The following is an 18,922-nucleotide window of genomic DNA, read 5'->3' as shown; positions in this document are numbered from 1 at the left end:
TTTTATAAAATAATGGTGTTTTAATGATAAGTTTGTTTTTGGGGGGGTTGGGAAGAGGGATAGGTTTATTAATTATTATTATATATGAATATACATAAATAAATCTATATATATATATATATATATAAATATTCATATATATTTTATTATTATATATTATTCGAACGTAATATTCCTATTTCTAGACCCTAGTAATAATTTAATAATAATAACATTAAAAATAATAATGATATATATATATATTAAATGGTATATAATGGTATATACTAATCATCATTATATTTTATATATATAAACGTTACGTATATTAATAATAATTAAAGGAATGGAAAAAAAATATAGAAACGTAAACGGAAAACAAAAATAGAATAATAATAATAATAATAATAATATCTACAAAATAGTATTATAATAATAATGATAATAATAATAATATGTTTGGTCTGAGATGTCATAAATTATGAATGATATGACGACGGGCGCGCGTTACCCTCGTCATCTCGTCTCGTCTCGGTGACGGTGTCGGTGGTCGAAATTCATGAATCCCTGACGAATACGAACTCATTGTAATGATTCCAGCGGCATTCCTCCGAGTCCACGCCCGGTTTAAGTTCGGCAGCGGAAGTGCCACCGGCTGTGCCCGATCCACAACTGCCGGCCATGTAGAACCCTTGTTCCTGAAGCATGTCGAACGCCTGTTCGATAGACGTGTGTTTCAGAAAGAACCTGCGCAACAATTACCACTCCGTTAGTGTCGTCAATATTTATATTGTTTATTATTTTTGAGTTTTTTCGAGTTAAAAAAAAATCTTCTCAAAAATCTTTTATTCGGGCTGTATAATGTATACCAGATAAAATTTTCGATTTAACGCGGCCGCTGACCACAGTAAATAATGTTATTATAATTAATACATAACACTTATAAGTTATTAATATTATGTTGTTATGATGCTATGTAGGCATAACATGTACTTTTTATAATTCTTTCTACACATAAACTACTTTTTTTCCCAATTAGAATTATGAAATTCGATCAAGATGAACCGAAACAACTAGTTGCAGTCTGCAAATGCCTGACAGGAGTTCATATCGGCTACGTATTGCTCTGTACGAGGAAAGAAAAAGCTACTTTTAATTTCGCAGTAAATTTGTGTGTGTTTCGAATAATAACAATTATTAAAGGTGCCAATTTGTAGAATTAGTTCATTCATATATTTTAAAAGCCGTATTGTCTACTTGTTTGTTGTTTACATTCCACTCTCATTATATTTAACTAAACTTAAATTTATAATAAATAATAGATTATATTTAGGTTCATTATTCAATGTATGTAAATATGTACACATTTCGAGTTCAATAAAAAATTATCCTGCCTAGGAATATGAAATTCCAAAAAAAAACAAAATGTTTTTTTTTTGAAAATTGATATACCTACGTCAAGACATCATTTAAGACAAGCGCGTCAAGACGAATATTTAATAGACTCACGAAGTTAACCGCAAAAAATATATATCTACCTACCATAATATCTAGCGTTCAACATAGACCATCTCGTATAGCAAGAATGGGCAACTGAAAGTTATTAGAGGGCCGAATTTTAGAAAATTAAAATTTAGCGGGCCAGAGTATAGAGAGCAAAAAAAAAGGTCATTTAAAATATGCATTTTAATTTAGCATAGACGTATAGACAATTGACTTTGAAATTATATGATGTAATTTGAAAATGTAGCACGAGCCAGATACAAAATGTTCGCGGGCCGCCAGTTGCCCACCCCTGTTGTATATTATAATATATGATGTGTATAAAATAAAATCATCTCTGTGATTAGAGCTCGATTACGTGTTCAAAATTATCTTGTGATGAGATATAGTTCGTCGTGTAACAACAAAAAAAAAATAGTAATAATAATAAAGCTTAATAACCGAACCAACTTGACAACTTATGTAAAAGGGTCGGCCGCCAAACAATGGTATACAATTTCGAGTAATCGTTGTCTCGTCCCAGATAAGGTGAAAAACACTGTCACGTAACTATCCTATGACGTGTATATATAGTAGTTACGCACACTAGATTTAAAAGAGCGCTCTACCCCGTCCTGTGCACTATAATATAGGTGTATGTATTTTATACCGTCTTTCAGCAAAATAAAATATTGTTTTCGCAATAAAAACACACATAACCATTACCAATGACAACATAAAGGTCCAAGGCAGTATTCAAAAAAAATTTTCGGTGGACTTAATACAAATATATGTGGTATATAAAATAATGAACAATTTTTAAACGCTTTAAGCTTTAAATCGGTTTTTTTTTTAATTAAGCTTCGGAAACTATGGACATTAGCTTTGGGATTTTACGATAGGGTGTGGTACGGTAAGTTTTGGAACACATGTTCTCAGATGTGGGGCATGGGTTCGTGGCTAAAAACTAGGGTGGTGACCCATCTGAAAGCTAGGAACGCCGGGTGGTGCTTGACCATAACACCATTCAGCGTCTGCGTCCAAACACAACGTCACGCCATGCCGTTATATTGTAATTTATTGTTTTAGCTGTAATGTTCAATTATTAATATTATATTATTAATAAAAAAAAAAAATGAACCCCTAACCCATCGCCCATAGTTATTGCCTTGTATAGGCCTGACTTGTGATATATGAACATATGGTAAAGGTGCAGAGGGTGGCGTTTTCGAAAACACATTATGGAAGTTAGTTGACTGTACCAACTCACTGATTTAAGGGCTTTGGACAATACCGACACAGCTTTGGCGGTAAACATTGCAGATAATAAAGAAATGTTTAGGGTATCGCATAGAATAATATAACTAGTAATACTACTCTATTGGTCATCGACTCAAATGCTTTGTTCCCGAATGATAAGAACCCATGTTGATTAATTTTATCTCCCAAAATAATTTCGTAAATATATATGTATATATATGTTCCATCAAAAATATATTTCCCTAACAGATTCAAATTTTACCACAGTTAAAACGATAAATAATAATATTGAAACAGCTGAATTTGGTTAATTTTTCATTATTTAAATCAGTTTATTAGAAAAAGCATACAAACTGTGCAGATTTAATATTTAAACAATTTAATACAATAATTTAATATTTATTATCTATAGCGATATCGTCATATATCGCACTGTAATTCTGGATGTGCGCACGTCAACGGGCGACCGCTGCTGTAAATGTATGTTTATGTGGATGTATACTATTATAGTATTACTATAAACCTGCTGTTAAGAGAGTAAGTATTAGCGGAAATAAAAAAAAAAACGAACATTATTTGAATATATAATACTAACACTGATATCGTTGTATGTAGGGTATTTCAAATTTTGTGTGACAAAAATGGTGGGAGTTGTATATTGGTTCTAACCCCTCTCCTAAGCCCTCCTCTATTTATGCCACTGGAAGAAAGGGAAATCGTACTTGACGGATTGAGGGAGCCATATTATACATATATATAATATTTATATACTATATATGTATAATGTATATATGAATACATATATTATACTGTCGTAATAATATATCGAGCTGAAACTGTTTAGGGCACAACAATGACGACTACGATGATAGCTACGGTAGCAATGCCGAAGACACAGAGTATGGTAAAGGCTTATAGTACAATTAGCGTACACAACCCTTTCCCGTTGTTTGGATAGACAATCGCTCGAACGAGAACAATGGCGAATATTTACAAACAAAGAGAACACTTTACGGACATTTTTAGGCTCATTAAGGACGCGCGTATCCGCAAAGGGAGCTTTTACAGAGTCAAAATTAAACAAAATAATAGTGAAACAAAACATTCGGACGAAAACAAACTTTTTTTTAAATAACAATTGCCATTTGTTTTTTAGATGATTTCGTCGTACATTCTCGAGTAGAATAATATTATATAACAAAACAGTAGTGAAAACAATTTTAAAAACTAATTATGCATATTTTCTCGAATTGGTTTATGTAGATTTGATTCAATTTACTCTAAATTGTGTGAATTCAATTTTTTTCCGTAACCATTAACCATAATTTGATTTAATCGCACACCAATATAGCCATACTTATCTATAAATATGTTTTTGCTTTTATTTAATTTCAACTATTCTCGTATTTTATATACGAAAACTTGATCATAATTTAATGTGACGCGTTTATTTATTATTATCTATATACCCTTCTACTAATATAGGTTAATCTATATCGATGATAAATAATAATATTTTATATAATTTAATTTTGCATTACATTATTGGTATTTACTATTTTAGTCGAGAGACACTGTGAATTTAATCCATTTACGCGTACTTACATAGAATATTATAATAACGATATATTTAATCCATTTATGTATATAATGATGTTATGCACATTGGAAATAGAATTTAATTAAAATCCATATTATGTAGGTTACTTTCTTCGTTTCGTTTTATTATACAATAAAAATATGTATAATATATTATAATAATCAATATTTTTTTGATTTTAGGAGCCCTATATTATATATATTTTTATATATAAAAAATATTATTTTTTAATTATTATAATTTATATATATTTTTTTAGCTAGGTAAGCAGCTAAGTATAATAATATGATGTAGGTAATCTTTCGATTTAATGTTCAAAGTATAGATATGCCTACTTATACTAAATATATTAAATATTTTTTTAAGTGAAATATAAAAAAATTAATCATTACAGTGTTATAAGTATATGATAGAATTTATTTTCTATAGCCTATAGATATATATAATATATATGTTAACTGTATTTCCGGTTATTACAACACATGTTTAACGTCACTGCTCCCCTATTTTGGACACAGAGGCAGGTTATTAATAGGCGAATACATAAACGTTTATGAAAATGTTTATTTTTATGGACGATAAAACAAGTTCACAACAAAACAGTACATATAATAAAGACATAAGGATGTACACATAGGCTATAGGCACGTATAATATATCACAAATAACAATTATTTATAACAAGAAACATTTATAGATTTAAAAATGCTCAAAATAATAGTGTATATTTATTTAAGATATCGAGCGAGTAAAATAGATTACAAATAACTTCGTGTAATTTTGTAACTATTTTACACCGTCGCACGTCATCGTTGTCGTATATATCATCGAGCTGAGAAGAAAGGAATTCTATTTCGAATTAAGGGGACGCATGGAGTTTTGAATGGTCGCAAGGTTTAAGAACGAAGAGGTTTGTAGTATAGGAATTTATAGTGTCATACCCGCGTCATATATATTACATGTATACGTCACAAAGTGTGTTCGCAACATGTATATTACACGCGCTACGTTCGCGTAGTATAGCGTATGACGTGTTAAGAAAAGGTTATAAACGGTCCATTCTCGTAGAGACATGCAAATTTGTATAATGTATAAAATATGCACGTGTGTACTCGTATTGTAGTATTTATACAAGAAATTCTCAGAAAACAAGGCAAACAAAATAAACAACAAACATATATAGTGAATCTCTAAATACCGGACACTCAATCGCTAAAATGTTGTCCGCTAATCAGAGTATTTAGTTTGTTCCCGAAATAACGACCGCTATTCGGAGGTGTTCAATATTTATAGTTGTTCGTATTCAGGGTTAAGTTGGCTTAACTTAATTAGTAATCATCTTAAGATTTTAGGACCGATTTTTATTGATATGGTATAAAGATTTTATGAGTAAAATAAAATAGAGATATTAGTCGTACATTAATATAGTCTCGTTCTTAAGACATAAGCTTTATTTTATCCAAAGGCTTTGGCGGTATCCTATCTCATCGTTGATATAGATACCGTTCTTCTTCCGGGCGTTAAATTTAAAAGATAAATTATAAACTTTGCTGTACTTCTCAGTTCCAATTATATTATGAAATATGCAGCAATATATGATAGTTTTAGTATTAAACTGCACCATTATATTATTAAAAGTTCGAAGAAATGACTAGTGTACGTAGAATATAAAACGATAAAACATTAAAAGACAGGCGCGTATAAGAAATAAAAATTTTTGTTTGCTAACAAACAAATTATGTAATTTATAGATACTTATGGCCATAGGGGATGTAAGTTTTTGAAATCAAGTAGCATTAATCATTCATGGCGAGACTTCGGTCGGCAAATGGCCCGTGACCATAACGGAATCTTAAACAGCGCGGAGCCAGACCGGAATACCTTTAAAGCTCTTAGGCAACTCGATATTAATGGTGACGGTTAGTGGGTAGTAATAGGTTGGGGTACTAAGAGTCCAAGTATATGACCGTAACTTTACATATTACATCAATATAATGTAGTATAATATGCGAAAATTCGATTTTGATGCGGTTGTGATTTGATGTGTTGTATAGACAACAGAGACCATTTTCCCTACCATACGAGTGGTCAACATTTTTCTAAGCACTCTGTTAGAAATCTAATTTAAAATATTTCAATGTGATTTATTCATAGATTATAACTAGATAAATATGTTAACTAAGAAAATTAACAAATATTTTTAGAAAAAATATATAACTTAAAAGAGTTTTCATTTTGACAAAAATAAAAAATATTATTTATTTACATAATATACACTTAATTAAAAAAATATCTAGTTTTACCTGTTTTGGACTGAAAAAAAATTCAAATTAACGTTCGCGAATAAAATATAATATAAGTAAATAATATATACAATGAGTTGGTCAAAAAAATATTTTATATGCGGGTCGTTGGAAAAAGAGTCGTACATATAGTTATCGTGAAAATAGTTTTTTTTTGATAGATTTAATTAAGTAAATTATATGGGTATTACGTTACACTTTCTATAAAAAGTTATCAGAAATTCATGTCATTATTAGGTATACCTACGGCAATTTACGCAAGTATGGAAGAGCTTGGATGACTTAGCTACCCAAAATTATGCCAAGTCCTTCAATATCAAATGTATAATTACTAAGTAAATATCATTTTTCTACATTTATAAAATTATTAATTTTAATAAAAATTATTTAAAATTTTGTTTTTTATGAGAGTAATATTAATAAGTGATATATAAATACAAACGATGAGAATTTTTGTTTTTTCCGTAAAAAATGCGGTATGAGAATAATATGACCCAATCGTATAATATTTTATCACAGATGTGTATGTCTGTCAACTAAAATACTCCATTCGCGCTTAATAAATATATACTCGTAAAATAAATATTGAATGTAAATAATGTATCTAGTTTATGTAAATAATAATTTGTATTAACATATCGGTAACTATAGTTGGAGGTACGCCCCGCGAAAATTAGATTATTTGCGTCTATGCTTATGAAAATTATAATGTATTCAATAGAATAAATCATCAAGAATATTGTCTTTGTAGTTTGTACGGTATTTAAATGCGTATTTGAATTGGCATTTTCGACATGCATTATATTAACAGTACCAACTAAAGGTGCTTAATATTTTCATTAAAGATGAAAGGCTCAAACGGCCAATAATTTCATGTTAAAATTTAAAATATTTTTTTTTTGGTCGCCTTTCCAAAAACACAAAATATAAAATACTATATTTAGTCTAATACGATATAATGTGAATGTATTAACGGTAACTTATATAAATGTATACGTATACCATTGCATAGAGTATATGCATTTGGCATGTTATTTTATTATACTATAATATTAGTCTTGACTCTCGAGAAAAATAATTATGTTATGTACATTGTACATATTTGGTAGAAAAGAAACTATATATCAAATATAATTTTGTATTACTCTCTAAAAGGTATTTTATCAAACCCCCTGAAATAATGTTATTTCGGTGTTATCGTTGATCACAACACACACGTATACATATTGTATGCTGTTTCATGTTAGTAAAGTTGTTCTCTAAAGAATAAAAGGTTGAGAATAATGACTGCGGCCTACTGTGTTAAGTTTAACCAAAGTTTGTTTGACGTATTAACACAATAATTCTTTAAAATTTAATAATAAATTCACTTTATAAACTTATTCAGAAATCATACGAAATTCACGTCTAAAATATTTTTATTCGATCAAAAGCCAATAATTAATACATATTATCATAGTTTTATATAAATTATATTATATTTTCAACCCCAGTTTTTTAAAAATTCCATACACGTAAATTAAATAATAATTATAACATTAAAAAAATAATAACACTATTATGATCTATAAAATATTTATCATGAAGAGGTATTGATGTACCATTTTTTTATGTCTCTGACTTCTACTCAGTTTTTTTGTATTTTAATCGATAAACTTTATTTTACAAAATAATGAAAAAAATCACTAATTATACATTTTTGTACTGTCTCGGTTTATTATTGTTATGAATAATGCTATTTCGTGATATATTGTGTATGGAAATTTAATTTATCCTAAACATAATGAAAAATGCATGACTATTCATTATTATTTTTATTTAAAACTGAAAGATGTTTACTAATTCTTAATAATAAATTCTATAATCTATTTTAATTTTTTTAACTGCAATAACAAAAATGCAACGGGTGACCATTTAAAATTAATCAATACATAGTTACTTAGCTCCATAAGTATTTATAATTTGATTAAGCTTTTTGTATTGTATTTTTTAAAATAAAACACAACGACTTTAATTATTGTTGAATATAGTTACTTAACAGATTTAATAGCGTCTATCGTTATTCGCCGTTTACAAAATTAAATTTCAAGTAATTTTATTAGTGGTCGATGGATGACGGCTCTTAGTTATAATATGAAACTTTGTTCGTTTGTTTTTTTTTTTTTTTATAAATATATGTAGTAATTAGAGAGTTTTTGTTTCGTTTGTTGAAGAATATATAACATTTATTGCGTAGGTACCTTTAGTAATTGTCGTTTACAAAAATCGATTTTTTACTGAACTTTTTACGCCGTCGGTATTATTATAGAAATATGTTGCCTACATCATATAAGCGCAAAAAAAGAAAATTTTAACGGAGCGTAAATAAACACATTAACAAAATAATAACGATAAAAAAAAATAATACACCCAGGAAGTCTTATGAAAGGATCTTTTTGTTATGTTTAATGTTTGTCCACGAGTCCTTAAACAAAAACAAAATAAAGCTTTTTCGACCATTTTCGTTTTTATATATAATTATTACTATACGAATTGCTGAATGAAACATGTCAAACACATGTTGCTTTGGAACCTATTAAAATATTCATTTCACAGGCGTCCACACACAAAAGACGCTCTTATAAGCTATAGGCGATCAATTTATTATAATAATAATAATATTACAATGCACCTACAAGTTTTATGTCCGACGTTGTACCTTCAATATAGGTAAATATGATACCCAGGTGTACTCAAAATCATAACGCATGGTTACCAGCAGTTACCTATAAAGTATTAATACAAACACACACACACAATAAACCTGCAGACTAAACAGACACATACTCAAACCCGACGGCGGCTACTGGTAAGATTGGCGAACGGTGGCGTCCCCTGTATTTACATAACCATAACACTTACACGATACCGGTTCAAGACTGGTAACGGTTTTAATGTTAACATATATAAATATAAAAGAGTACTGATTAATATAATATATATATTTACAACCAGACATTTTTTTTAAATACAATTTCCTAACGGTGGTGTGCTGGAGTAATCAGTGGCGCAAATTCAATGAAAAAACTGAGGATAATGAAGTCTTTTATTTTTTCAGTTAATACACAAATAGAATGTATTGTTTGGGCGCTAATCGTTAAGCATTAACTGGAGGTGCTAATCATCCACCAAAAACCACCTCCTCCAAATTACACTTATAGGGCATAAACGTCAAGTATAATATTAATAATCTCGTTGTATTAATTATTGTCCATTAAATTTTTGAATTTTTTTATTTATTATATAAAATTAAATTAATATAAAAAAAAGTTGCATTAAATAATTATTGTTTATTTTAAATGTTTCGTTGTAAATCTTCGTCTATTTGGTGCAAATACGTTTTTGAATCTATTAGAAGAAAAATCTCTAACACGAAACTCGCAGTTACTCTCGACATCGGTCGTAGACTAGACGGCAACTAACCACAAATGATTAAATGTTTTGTTAAAATATTTAATAAAATTTAATGACTTGCAGTTTTCAGATTAGTTTTGATTATGACAATTGACGATTATAACGAGGGGTTATCGGAAGTTATATATAAGTAGGTACCTTTACTGCGTATAACCATATTGAATTCTCAACAATAAATAAATTATCATTTGTAAGATACTTTCTAAAAAACAGATAACCAAACTTGTAACAGATTCAGTTAATGGAATATAAAATTACAGTATTTTTCAGTATTTTGCATCGAAAACCGTTAAATATGCGTTTAAACAGAAAAAAACACAAATAATGCACTTATAAATAAAAAATGGTAAAATATGCAATTATATGCAAAATCATAAACATCCTAACCCTAATTATAATATACTCGACCAATAATAATAATAGTAATAATAATGAAAATGGTGACGATAAACAATAATGACGATATAATGTTATTATGATAACATCGTTTCGGCGAGAAAAAAAAATATAACATAGTGAACACTCACCTGGCCGTATACCGATCCGTGTCGCCGTGGTCCGGGTCTCTGCTCTCGTTGAGCGAGTCGCCGAACACGTCACGACACAGTTGCACGCGACCGCATATTAGTATCCGGGGTATCTTGCGGAAGTTGACGTCGGACAGCCCGTCCCGGCCGAATGCGAACGTGCCGCGATAACCGACAGTGATGTAGCCGGGCCTCTGTTCCCGGAGCCGCTCGGTGAGACCGTCCAGCCTGTAGTAGGCCGCTTCAAGCCGGAGCCGCTCCTTTTCCCGGAAGCTCTCGGGAAGCGACAGCTTGCCGTCCCGCAGGAAGTCCAATACGTACCGGAACAGCACGCCGTCGCGGTCGATGAAGTACCGGCCCTTGCTGTCCTTGGGCAGCGGGTCGAGCCGGCCGCTGAACCGGTCGGCCAACAGCGACGGTTGCGCCTGTACCAGCGTGGACGCGGCCGTCGTGTAGAACACGCCACCGACGTTCAGGTCGACCACCTGGTCCATCGCCGCGCGAGATCTGTAGTTCTCGGTGACGACGACGTAGATAAATTTTTAGTCGCGAGTGCGCGAGTCTCTGGCTATGTTATGCTTAGAGACACGCGAGAGCTCACCAACACGCAACGCGTAAATATGATCGCAATGCGACAACCAAGTGACGATATTGTTACAATCGCGTGCACAGCGATGGCGACTGCTGTCGCGGTGCTATGATAGTATAGCACGTCGTTTTTAAAATATATATTATATGAATGCAATACGACACGGATGATAATTATATACGCACGTTGACGATGACGACACACCAACTGCAACCACCGCCGCCGCCGAAGCCGCCGCTACCACCGGTGGTATACGCTGACTGACCGGAACGCGAAGCGCACGCCGCTGCCGTCTCACTCTCGCGCCGCGGTGGTATAAGTCTAACCGCTTCGCTCTCCTCGCCGACTCTCGCTGGGTGGCGCGCGCGGGTGACCGCGCTCGTCGCGCGTAATCAATATACACCGCCGCCGCCCCGTCACATGCCGTCCCGTCGCCGCCCCGCGATCACGACGCTTGCGCCACAGTCGCGCGCGTCGCATCCGTTGCCGTTGCCGCCGCCGCCGCCGCCACGGTCGACCGACGTAATCGCGCGAGCGACCCATCTTCGCCCGTCCGCGCCGCCCGACCGCCCGCCCGCCAGCACACGCGTCCGAAGCAGCCGTCGCGTGCGACATATTTCAATTTAATTAAAAAGAATTACCGCGAGATCCGAGACCGTCTGTGCCCGTGGTATGATAATATCAATAACGCGGTTAGACGATACGGACGACCCATACGCCATGATGTTCCGAAAGAGGAAAACAACAGATATCATAACAATCTCGCAGTCGTCGTCATTATTATTACAGCTGTCAGCCGTCGTATAGTCACGTCCCCAGACGATGCGCCGTGCAGGGTCCATGTGTGGTCCGGAACGCATTATTATCATTATGTTGTATTCTGCAGTGGTATGCGGTATGATTGGTACATGTTACGCCATCCGAGTGTGGTCGTCAGATATTAATAGTGTGGGCCCGACGCCGACGATCTGATGCTATTATTACTCGTGGCTTTTTATTGTATCACATCACACCAAACATTCGTCCAAACCATCATAACACCTAATAAATATACGGCGACCGCCTTTTCAACTCTCGTCCCTCCGCCGAACAGCCCGTTGTTTGGACTCTGTTGCTTCTAACTCGGACAATAGTGATATGATATAATCACCAAATACTTATGAAAACCAAACATCATTATCGACAGTTCTTTCCCGTCTTTAATTTAAGCAATGTCAATTAACCTACTTCTTACCGTTGTTATTGCATAAAATATACCTAAACAATGTTTCTCAAGATCTATAATATTATCTCAGTAGGTATACTCTATATATATATATAAGTACAACGTTATTAGAATGCATTATTGTTGTATTTGTACGTAATGTGTACGCCTTAACATATCTTGACGTTATAATTATATTATATATTTAATCACTTTGTTATTGAAATTTACTAAGATTACCTATACATCATGAGTATTGCAGGTTGACAGACTTACTCATTAATCGAATTATAATGATATGTTGGTAGATATAGTTTTGAAACTTTCATCTCTGGTCAATTTATCCAAGTCAAGTGTCTATAGCAATTAATTTAAGTACTTATCGGTTATATCGTGTGTTATATTGTAGATTGTAAATATTTTTAAATAAAGCGTGATTTGTAAAAAACAATTTATAATATTGCACCGGTATGCTCGATGACTGCCAATAATTCGTCGAGTACTCTTTACGTTGCGAGAACATTTTTAATCAAGTCTATAAAGTATGTCCCAGTGGACTCTGGCGTAGATATATGGTGTTACATATTATAATAATGAGTATTATTTTGTGATTGTATGAGATAATCAAACTGTTGGAACTCTGCATGCCATCGCATCACAGTATATCACAAATATATGCCATCTAATTTATAATTATTATTCGATTACTATTTATTATAATCGTTTGAATGGAGAAACAGCAATGTGATCCTATCCATTAACATTTTAAAATTACTTAAAAACATTGTCTAAGCTTAACTCAGTTCCGTATCGTTTATTCACCAAATTATAAAACATAGATATATACATTGTCTAAGTACCTATAATAAGCACTAGGTATTTTATATATATATATAAATGGAGCCAAAAATGTATAACAATTCATCAATTGAGAACGGCTGGGCCGATTTGGCTCAATTTTTTTTTTAATTATTCGTAATTGCCAGGAAAAGGTTTTTATATATGTTACAGTCAATGTCGGAAATAAGCCATTATCAGTAATGAATAGTCAATATTAGTAATGTCTAATTAGGTAAGGTAATACTGACAATGGCTAGGCAATATATAAAATGCCTACAACCAATAGTTAATTTGGGTAATATATTATTTACTCATTTTATTTTTACTTATTTATATAATTTAAATCAACATAACCATTATTATTATTATTATCTAAATATATTTTATTTATTTTCACAAGATAAACTACTATGGTATTTTGGATTACACAACTTTTTAGCTGCTCGACAAGCACATCGATTATTTTGGCATTTTGTTTTACAATGACACCTTTGATATCCCTGAGTCCCAGCAATACTGTTATGCCCGGCAGCCTCTCGGAGAGTACTTGCTGAATTTGTGGTCTCCTTCAAATCGAGAAAGTTTTCGTCACATGGAACTATTTCTGTTCGCGTGTATCTGTGCTTTAAGAAACTATTTTCTGTACCTATTATTGTATAAATAAAAAATTTATTTTTTCTTATAATTTTCTTATTTTTAAATTTAACCATTTACATAATTTGTACAAACTATCTTGAACATCGGTGACAACAGCTAATAAATTACGAGGTGATCCTCTAGCCTTATCAACATCAGGGATTGGTATTCGAACAGTAGTTCCTACATTTATACATTTTAGCTTCCTGTTTGATGTTTTAATAAATCGAATGGAGATATCATAATTCTGGTTTTTTAATAAGATTCACATGGGCAAGGGCTATAAATATTTTATGTTTTAATTTATTTAAAAAAAAAAATTGAAGATAGCCATTTTGTAGAATTTATTATTCTGAAAGTATTGACGTTTCAACATTCATTTTTACTATTTTTTCTCGTTTCTAGAAAACTACGAATTATTTAATACGATAGTGGTTTTGATTGTATCAAACATGTGACCCGCGTAGTCGTACGGCCGACGATCGGTTTTTGTGTTTTTATTGAAATTAGAAAAAATTTTAAAAACCAGAAATTAAAATGTTGAAATACCAATATGTTCAAAAAAAAATAAACTCTACAAAATGGCTATCTTCAATTGTTTTTTTAAACTTTTTTAGCAAAAATTAAAATAAATTAAAATATAAAATATTTGTAATTCTTATCCTTATTAATCTTATTAGAATGGGTTCCTGAGTGGAACACACGGTTTTTTTGAAATTTGTATGCTGTTGGCCAGTCAGTTAAGTTATTTTCCGCCATCGATAATTCATAATGTAACGAAAATCATTAAAACTTTGTGACTGCACGTCTATGAGATCCATCTGCGCACGTGAATTAAATGCTTTATGTAATATAGGTTTGGAAACTAGTCCTCTTTTTGGATTAGACGATTTTTTTCTCGCAGTGGATACAAAGTTTCAAATACGTCATAATAGCTTCTTTTGTAATATTACAATATTTTTGTTTAAGTTCAGATACCATCCTATCTCGACCACCATAGACATGTATTTAGAATATCAAACAAATCCTCGTTAGTTACATAGTAAATTACATTAGATGCAGTATCTTTTACACTTCTAATAAGATACTCTTTTCCACTTATTGTTATTACATCGTACTTACGAATATTCTTATAATCTTTAGGAACTCAGGATAATAATAATAATAGTATTTGAAAAAATAAACGGGCCCACGAAATCCTATAATGTCGGCCGATTATAATTGACGAACGCTGGGGTACACTCGCAGGCTAGTAATAAACGACACCGTGGACCCGTCATCCAGGTGATCTGTCACGGTGTACGAAAAAATAAACTCAAGCTTATTAACTTACTAGACGCCTAACGTACCATAACTATTATAATTATTCACTCTTGAAAACAATATGGAATCATCAACGAACATGTTCAAAATAAATGTCGATTCTGCAGCAGACTATAACGCTGATGCCGATAACGAATCCGATCGTTTTGCAAAGAATTGGTGCGAAACGCGATAGGACCACGACGGAGACAGGTAGAAATAGATATATAATAGATATGGACATACATATGGCCGTAATTGGCGATGTGGTGCTTGAAGGTCTTGTAGAGGCGGCATGCGGTCGAGTGATATCACCATCGGAAGACCAATCGAAAGAATTCTGCGCAGGTTACCTTTTAACACCAAATTCGCGTACTCCCCCCCCCCATCGACCACATTTATTGTGTCGTCGTCCTGTCAGATGTTTTTTTGTTTATATTATTATTATTATTATTATTATGTAATTTATTGTGTTTGTTCAAATATATTAAATAACTGTTTTTGTTTTTAATATATATATTGTTTTTTATTTAAATACTGTTTTATTTCCTAATTTTTAAGTCATGCTTAAAATAGCTACTTTATTTACAATTTCTAAGACATTTGATCTGAAATTCTAATCTTTGCCGGAAATGACTGTTTCTATGAATATTATAATTGCAGTTTGTGGCTGAGAAATATTAGGATTTATCTCACTTAAAATGTATATTACGATGCAAAGTGCTTTCCATCTTCTGGATATCGTATATACCTATAATAAGTACTAGGTAATAGATATAATAAATATTTCATTCATTTATCATGTAAAACCAAGAAGTATTATCCATAAAACATAAAAAAAGTACTTGTTCGAATTTTAAATAAGTGCGTTAACATTTTCAAAATCATTTAATTCACAATATTTACAGTCGGTAGTAAAAGTTTGAAAAAAGAATAAGTAAGAATAGTAAGTGTTGCCATAGGATACCCATTATATGGTATAAGAAATCTGATGAATAATAGTATATACTATATGATATAGTAGTATATGTGCCTAGTATATATTTGAAAATATTCCAAAAATGAAAAACTTAAATGATCACATTGCAAGGATGAAATAGGGAGAAGGAGAAGATGTTCGGTGATCACCCCGTTTACAATATTATACATCACACATTGCAATGTAAATCGTGTTCCGCACGACAAAAGTATAGCGATGAAGTAAGCGCGTGAATTATATCATTGCTTGATCTCCGTCAATTTCGAACTCCTCCAAACAATCACAATCACTGAAGTTTTGCTGAAAAACATAATATATTTATCAATACATTATTTATACCCGAATGCAGTTTTATATTGTATAATATGTATGAATAATATAAGTGACGCACACGAATCCTCTCATCCCATTTACATCCGTTTGAATTTAGTTTCAGATCACCATTGACGTTGGCAAATCTATCTCGTACAAGCACTTCAAACGAAATATATTGAAAATGATTCTCTTTCTCTATCAATGCATAAATTATGCTTTCCGAACTCTGCATATAAGATTTTTTCGCTTCCGCAGAATTGCGGAAACGATTTGGTCCGGAAAACGTAGGTACAAAGGCAGCTGACGTTCATTACACGCCCGTTTAAAATTTAAATAACATTTATTTTGAATTCTTATAGAACGCGTTCGTGTTTTACGACGCAATAACCACTTGTTTGTTCTCGGAATCCAAGACCATTCGATGCGTGTTAACGTTTTTTATAGATATAATATATTATATGCGTATAATGCATACAGTCTGCAATATAATAGTATTATATGTATTATTATATAAATACATAGTAGAGATTACACAAAATGGGCTACAATTTACAATGGATAATATCATTAATTGTATTGTTATACTACATAGACATTGTATAATTAAAAACATCGACTCAAATAATCTACATTATTAGACTAGCGTCATAATAATGTGTGTGTGATAACATTTAACAGGAAATTGAATTAAAAAAGAATATTCAATATAAACCGAATTTGGTCTATCCGTATTCACTTCACATCACGATGTACAATTTACGCATTGCACGCGTTATTATACGTGAATTAAAATATATTATTGTTCGCGTAACTTAAATAATATATAAACTGACGTTTAATCGCTGTGTATTACCATTTACGAATTCGTTAAACAAATTTCAACTGTCTACCATCTACTAATATATTGATTACATCATCCACTTCTTACAATTTCTCTATTTCCTGGTATTGGACCGTTTATAAAAATTATAATTAGAGACATACCCATTTATTATTATAAAAAAAAAATATATCGAATAGTATTAAAGTTGGAAACAACATTGACACTGTTAAAAATAAAGGATCTGTACATTTTTTTTAAACTTGATATTATAATCTGTTTATTATTAAATATTTTTATTTTGTATAGCAATAATTTGAGGTCAACATGTTCTACATAACTTTAAAATAATTATATCCATAAAATGTATATCCTAAAAAAATGTTTAACCACCAGCTGTACCTTATCTACTTCAATATAAAGTTGTATTAATTTTATACTTCCACTCATGAATTACACATTTAGTGGCCACCTTGTCATTTCTCGTTGAATATCTATTTTATAATTAATGTGTTTACCTGGACCAGGTTCTTGCAATAACAAACAAACAGAATAATCATAATTCATAAATATTCAGTAGACACTGATAATTATCTACATTTTCCATTTCATGTGACTATTAAGATTATCATTATTCACTAGAAAATAATTTTCACGTATGTAGAAAAATAACGTTATTTTCCAATATAAAGTAATTTACCATAACAATACATACTATATAAAAATATTATACGTTATTTATGTAATTACTAATGCAACATAAAAATAACGAATATTAAATACATAAATATAAATAATTGTCATCATTGAAAAAAAAAACGAATTTACGAATTGATGTGATGGTTGTATAGGAGTCGATCGAAATCTATACCGATATTTACTTGACACTGTTATGATACATACAATATTATAATATTCATAATATACATAATAAATATACATATAATACAATATTATATAATATATTACCTATAGTCTTCTGTTGCTATATTACAAAAAAAAATAATATGTCTTTGAAATTATTAATATTTAAGTTATAGCGTTTAAGCTTGAAATTACAGTTAAATTTTATCGAATGTCCGAATAACAATAAGTTTTTAACAAAAAATATTTATGATTGAAAAAATACATTAATCATTTGGAAAATTGGACTTTTTTTACGCTATTATCATTGTGCGTGGTAACTGTGTGAAATATCGTTCTAAAAGTTTTGTTATTTTGTTGTTGTTGTCGTTATGACAGACATATAGATGATACGCACTGTTAATAAAAACAATAAGCAAATAATTTTTTTTTCTATTATTCATACCAAAGTAAAGTATTATTTTAATATATAGTTTAGAGTTTCTTCAAGCATTTTTGTCCTTAATGCATTTCGGGAATAGCATCTTAATAATACTGTCTCGTTCATTATTATTTTGTTGACTCACACTTTGGGTTTTATTTAACTCCTTGAAATTAAAATAAAAGAAATAACATAAGAAATTTTCTGAATTTTTTATAGATAGGTAATGTTTCAATTATACAAATTTATCCTCACAGTCAAGTCACTTATTAAAAATATTTTCTAATGAAATTGGAAACTAAGATCTACACGCGTTTACAACTCTAGTAAAATTTAAAAAATAGATGA

The 18,922-nt window shown here is 31.2% G+C and overlaps 2 protein-coding genes across 2 annotated transcripts; both read right to left on the bottom strand.

Annotated features, from left to right (window-relative positions):
• Window positions 1–339: 339 nt before the first annotated feature.
• On the bottom strand, window positions 340–11,518 carry LOC113552729 (BTB/POZ domain-containing protein KCTD8). The gene is made up of 2 exons (XM_026955603.1): window positions 10,605–11,518; window positions 340–726 (listed from the first exon to the last, which is right to left on the bottom strand). The coding sequence occupies exons 1-2, from the start codon at window positions 11,096–11,098 to the stop codon at window positions 537–539; spliced, it is 684 nt and encodes a 227-aa protein (XP_026811404.1). The 5' UTR covers window positions 11,099–11,518; the 3' UTR covers window positions 340–536.
• A 2,102-nt stretch (window positions 11,519–13,620) lies between these two features.
• Window positions 13,621–14,854, bottom strand: LOC113551070. The gene is made up of 3 exons (XM_026953105.1): window positions 14,799–14,854; window positions 13,952–14,079; window positions 13,621–13,883 (listed from the first exon to the last, which is right to left on the bottom strand). Exons 1-3 carry the CDS (start codon window positions 14,852–14,854, stop codon window positions 13,621–13,623), a joined length of 447 nt encoding a protein of 148 aa, XP_026808906.1.
• Between the last annotated feature and the right edge of the window lie 4,068 nt (window positions 14,855–18,922).

The sequence above is a fragment of the Rhopalosiphum maidis genome, chromosome 2, assembly GCF_003676215.2.
Source record: "Rhopalosiphum maidis isolate BTI-1 chromosome 2, ASM367621v3, whole genome shotgun sequence".
NCBI lineage: Eukaryota > Metazoa > Arthropoda > Insecta > Hemiptera > Aphididae > Rhopalosiphum > Rhopalosiphum maidis.
This window is presented reverse-complemented; position numbering and strand designations above follow the sequence as displayed.

Coding starts and splice junctions, on each gene's coding strand:
- LOC113551070 (XM_026953105.1), bottom strand. CDS start 14,854: ATGGTATCTGAACTTAAACAAAAATATTGTAATATTACAAAAGAAGCT. Junction 14,080..14,798: donor ACAAAAGAAGCTATTATGAC/GTATTTGAAACT, acceptor AACATCAAACAG/GAAGCTAAAATGTATAAATG. Junction 13,884..13,951: donor AGATAGTTTGTACAAATTAT/GTAAATGGTTAA, acceptor ATACAATAATAG/GTACAGAAAATAGTTTCTTA.
- LOC113552729 (XM_026955603.1), bottom strand. CDS start 11,098: ATGGACCAGGTGGTCGACCTGAACGTCGGTGGCGTGTTCTACACGACG. Junction 727..10,604: donor ACGGATCGGTATACGGCCAG/GTGAGTGTTCAC, acceptor ATTGTTGCGCAG/GTTCTTTCTGAAACACACGT.